At 41.4% G+C, this 5392-nt stretch overlaps 1 protein-coding gene across 1 annotated transcript; it reads left to right on the top strand.

The window, feature by feature from the left end:
* Nucleotides 1-1164: 1164 nt before the first annotated feature.
* LOC101849229 (lectin ADEL-like) lies at nt 1165-3507 on the top strand. The gene is made up of 3 exons (XM_005104718.3): nt 1165-1199; nt 2174-2421; nt 2855-3507. The coding sequence occupies exons 1-3, from the start codon at nt 1165-1167 to the stop codon at nt 3187-3189; spliced, it is 618 nt and encodes a 205-aa protein (XP_005104775.3). The 3' UTR covers nt 3190-3507.
* The last annotated feature ends 1885 nt before the right edge of the window (nt 3508-5392 follow it).

Genomic DNA, 5392 nt, shown 5'->3' with positions numbered 1-5392 from the left:
GCAAGTGTATTTGTCGAATGAATCTGTGTGAGAAAGAGGGGGACACTAATGAGCCCCAGAGTGGATGACTCTTGTGGTGTTATGTTTTTGTTGTAAAACCCCCAAAAATAAAATAAAGGCTCAAATGAAGCCCAAGGGGGGAAAAAAGTACCTTGTTTACTTTCCATGTTGCTCCTTTTATTTTTTATACTAGCCTTGTGGTCTACAATTGGACTGTCCCCGTGGTTTTATGCACCCCGCATAATTTAGCTAAATTTGATTTTTTTGGGGGCGTAATTTCTGATTATTTTCCTTTATCATTCTTTGTTAAAATTAACAGAATCACATAATTTCACATTTTTGGGCATAATTTCAGAATTTTCATTGCATAAAACGTTTACAAGTTGTAGGTGAGTACCTCGTTTACTTTCCACTTTGCTCCTTTTATTTCTTATACTAGCCTTGTGGTCTACGATTGGACAAACGCGCATCACTTTACGGGAATGAACGGCGCTGCTGTCTGTGGCGATGTGGAGTCTGTGGTCATCCCATTTCTGCTTGCTGTTTCCGTTACTTTATTCTCTGTACCATGCTAGCTATCTACGGCGATGTAGCATCTGTTATTTTGTCATTCTATACTGCTTGCTGTTTTCGTTACTTTATTCTCTGTACCATGCTAGCTGTTTACGGTAGTTACCAAAGACTAGAACTTTTCCTCATCGGATGTTAAAATCGTCATGTTCATGATGTACGAACGTTTATAGATGGCATGCAAAAAAGTGGAACAAAACCTGTTCTGGTTTTCTAGTTATCATAAATAAAACCCCTGCTCAGAAGAGAAAAAAAAAGAAAAAAAAGAAAAGAAGAATAAGTAGTCCTCGTCCTCTTCTCCGTCCTGGCTACGACACAAGCAAACCGTGAGTAGTTTTTGGAAAACTAGAACTTTAACGTGTTGTAAGTGCCGTTAGTGTTGAGCTGCCAATATCTCGTCGTAGCTACATAGAACAAGGACGCTAATATTTAGCAACAGAAAATTCATCAAGTGCTATGTCCGCTACTATTTTACTAATCAGTTAGCACAATGAAGTCTTATTACCTGTAACTTAGAGAATGATATATCATACTTTGGAAGACCGATGGTCAAATGGCGCCAATGTTTGCGCTGTTAACGTGGCTACGATCGCCATGGAAAAGTCTACCTGCGACGTGGCCGGAGCAAGGTTAAAACGACCGCTCACTTTAAGAGTAGGGGGGGGGGGGGGGGGGGAGAGAAAAAAAATGATGCCGACTGTTTGTTCCTTCGCACAAAAGCTGTTTGCTTTTCTTTCTCAGCGACTGATTACCTCTGGGTGAGACAAAGGATTATTTTTCATCTTTAGTGCTTAGGAAATAATCTCGTTTTTATTGTCTGCCTTACCTAGCCTCATTTCTAACTCCTCCAGCGCAGGGGCGAAGCGTCTATATAATCAAATAATCACTGCTTCCCTTTCTAATTTTGAAACATTGTCGCTGTCAAATTCATCCTTAAACGTAAACCTCATAAATTAAATGTCAAAAGACGTTCGTAATCAACAAATAAAGTGAGGCTGGAATAGAGTTGAAGGGAACATGTGCATGGCAGTCAAAGCTGTTTCATTGCCACATATACCCTGTTCACCCCTTTGGGGCCACAGTTAAAATCAATCACCAACCCTGATTAAGTAAGCTAACTAACACTGGTCGAGTCTACCTCACAAATGTGAGGGGAACTAACTCTTAATAATCTCTTGACTGCTGCTTGTGCTTGTTTTTTTTCCTCGACTTTTTACCGTCCTATAATCAGATCGTGACCTCGATTATGACACCAGCTCCTGGCCGCGAAAGGCTAACAAAAACAGCCAAATGTGAAATTAAAAAAATAATAATTGTCGTGTTCTACCAAAGAGTTAGACTCACTGGTAGATCTATAACATATAGATCTAGTACTGACATCTCTGCTTCTTTGCTTTATGTTTATGTATTCACATCTAAAGTTAAGTTTAATTTTAGTGGGAACTGATATTTAATAAGATACTTTCCCGATTATTTTGGCGGTTGAACATACAATATGAATTCCGGATTTGTATTCATTCACAACTCAGAGTCGCCGCCTCGAGTAAGATTCTTGTGTGATATCTACAGGCCCTATCTGGTCCCATTTCACTTTGATTACCCTGTCAAACAAGTCAGCCTTCGCCCCTGCTCCAGCGGAACAGGATGTGTGCGGTGTAATCAGGGTGGAAAGTTGGAGCTATAAGTACGCCGAGAAGATAGTACAAGATGCTTCGTATGTCCTCAACATGACCGTCGTAGATCGGCAGTCCGCGGCTGCGTGTACCCTGGGGGAATCCTTCGGCTACCAGAAAGCCACACTTTGGGTGGATCACGGCTGTCGTGCTGACTTCAAAGTTTGCTATCTCCCAGGTACGTTTTACGGTACTTCCAACACAATGTCGCACGTCTCAAAGATTAAGTGTTTATAAGAGGGTAAAAACCATAAAAAAAGGTGAGACAAGAACGTTTGATAAGGTAGGAGCAAACAATACCAGAACCTCCAAACTATCCACATCTCCCAGGTAAGGACACTGATCTGTATCTAAAATCCAAATGTAAGGCGCAGACTATTTTATTGTTCTTTACGACAAATGCTCATTTTTTCTTACTCAAATTGAGTTAATAGTGCCGTAAAACACTACTCAATCAATCAATCTTTTAAAAAAATTTCACAGCGTTTCTTAAATGCTTCATAGGCGCGAAAACCTAGATTGAACCGTATCTCGTGAAATGTTTACATCATTTCAGAAAATGTACATCTAATTATTTTTTTATATAAAAACCGCCTCATTCGACTCCTCAGTGAGGCCGACCGAGTGCCAAGTACTCAGGGTGGAAAGTTGGAACTACAAGTACGCCGAGAAGAAGGTGGCCAGAGCTGCATTGTTCATTGACATGACCGTGGAAGATCGGCAGTCCGCCGCCAGTTGCGATCTGGATAAATCCTTCGGCTCCTACAATCAGAACTCCACAGTGTGGGTGGACCATGGTTGCCGTGCCGACTTCAATATCTGTTATGTCAAAGGTAGGTGTGACGCCAGTAAAGCAGAATATTTTACGAGATGTAAGACAGCCTGCGAGAACAAGGAATGTACTGTTTTGACATTTGGACAGTTTGCTACGAACTGGGTATTCTGAATCGAGGTTCTTTAAAAAACTCACGAACTGGCAATTCGGTTCAAGTTCCCACATGACTTGCATTTATTGGCACAATTTATCTTGGATTACTTAGAACCGCACTTTGTCTTGGCTCGTACTTTCTCTAGCACGGTGTGCTTATTGAGAAGTTCACAACTGGTATAACTTCTGAGTGACATTAAAAAACAGAACTAGTGCCGTAAAACGCCTGCTCAAACGACATTAAGTAAATGTACATTGTACATACTGTTTCTCTGCGTTCTTTCCTCTTTGCTTCCAACTGGATCACTGCTCCAACCTTGCACAAGAAACATTTCTTTTCTCCAAAATGTCATTCCTAGTGGGTTGTTGGCGGGTGCTTTGGTTTGCTCCTTCTTTCCTGTCAAACATCTATCCTACTGTATCGTACTGATCTCCTTTTCTCTCTTGTTACTCTCGTAACTCCTAACCTTCGGCACTTGTTTATCTTATTGTATTGCAATTGCTGTAAAACTCCAAACCTAAACTGTATCCACAACTAAATAACTATCTACGGTCTCCAGGCGCCACCAGCACCATTACGGTAAACGTGAGCAGCTGGAACTACAAGTACGCCACCAAGATTCTCCCCTCCGCCTCCTGCATCTACTCCATGCAAGTCGCCAAGCAACAGTCCGCTGCTCCCTGCACTCTCGGAACCACTTATGGTTTTATGGCCAATACCATGTGGGTCAGCGATGGCTGCAGAGCTGACTTCAGCGTCAGCTATTATTCCCCTTACACTTAAAGATGTCAAATGTTGACAAAATGCTGTAATAAAAAGTTATTGGAAACGAATCCTTGCAAGGAGTTTGTATTTCTTTGGGGTTTTTTTGTTGGCTGACGTCTCCTAATGCTCAAGCTGGGTTTTTATTTTTCTAATCGCCTTTTTGTGACTCCTTTTTGTGACTCTTTTTATAAAGTAAAGGAGAGGTTTACCGGAAAGGGTAGTGGGTTATTGATGGGTGTTCTTATATGGTTTGTGCCTTTCCGGTCCAACATCAACGTCCTTATAGCTCCCCCTTTTTACGTTTGTTAAGGTACAAATACAGTGGAACGGCCTTTCAGCCCCTTTCGCCAACAAAAATGTGAGGAAAGGGAGGCGAATGGGAAGGAACCTGAAGCGAGAGTGGATTCGCCCTCCTCCCCTCATCCTTTTCCTATTGCTCTATGAAGCTGTTGTTGCTGCATTAGTTAAAACGACGTGAAATTTCACGTTGATATTGGGTTCATAGAATCAATGAACTCCGAGAAGCATTTGTGAGGCATCGTGATGGAATCAGGCGCTCGTCAATTTTTGGGCAAGTTATTGGTATCATTTTTGTCTTTATTTGGATGAAAAAAATATCTATTTATTTTGAATAGAAGTCGAGATATTTGCGAATGAAGCAGGTGGGGGTCACCTGTTTTCAGAGGTAAAGTTAGTGAGAAATTGGCCGCCAAAGATTAGTTATTTCCTTAGCTTAAGAGTCCGTGGTAACTGAACATTCACATTTTTGTGTGAATTTAATTAACATTTTTCACAAAAATCGGTACAGAAATGAGTTCGTTAATGGGCTTGAAAAGTGTTTAGCCTAAAAAAACCCAAAAATTTGATAAAAATTCACGAACTTGCAGAAAAATGCAAGTTTCTTCATTTTGATTATTTTGACGAGAGCCTGATCGCATCACGCTGCCTCACATTTACTTTTTGCAAATATCATTTAGATCTGGTAGATAAGGTCGCGGCCGTAGTGCGGCAGGCATTCTGCTGCAGGTTTCCCCACTACACGCGACTGGTAACCTGTCAAGCAGGGTTGTATGACAAGTGGCACTAGTGACGACTTAAGAGCAGGGGTCCACAGCGTCCGCACTCACGTTTCATCACTCTTCATCACAAATTACGTACCTTAACGTAGCGGGTAGCCGTGTCCACAGCGTTCTCACATGTACGTTATTTTTTTTTCTGCGCGCCAGACCTAGATTTAGAGAAATGGCGTTAACAAGGAAGAATTTTTTTTTATAGTGGTAGTTGGAGAGGAGGTATATATGCAAGGTCACCGCCGATTCTGGGTACATCCCATATGCAAAGAACGAGGCAAAACAGGTCGGGAGAATTTAAAATGTTGCACCAAATTCTTGATGATAACGAAACACGCTTAGCATATTTTTGAATGACGAAGGCAAGCTTCCAAAGCCTTTTGGA

Source organism: Aplysia californica, unplaced genomic scaffold, assembly GCF_000002075.1.
Source record: "Aplysia californica isolate F4 #8 unplaced genomic scaffold, AplCal3.0 scaffold00432, whole genome shotgun sequence".
Taxonomy (NCBI): Eukaryota; Metazoa; Mollusca; class Gastropoda; order Aplysiida; family Aplysiidae; genus Aplysia; species Aplysia californica.
This window is presented reverse-complemented; position numbering and strand designations above follow the sequence as displayed.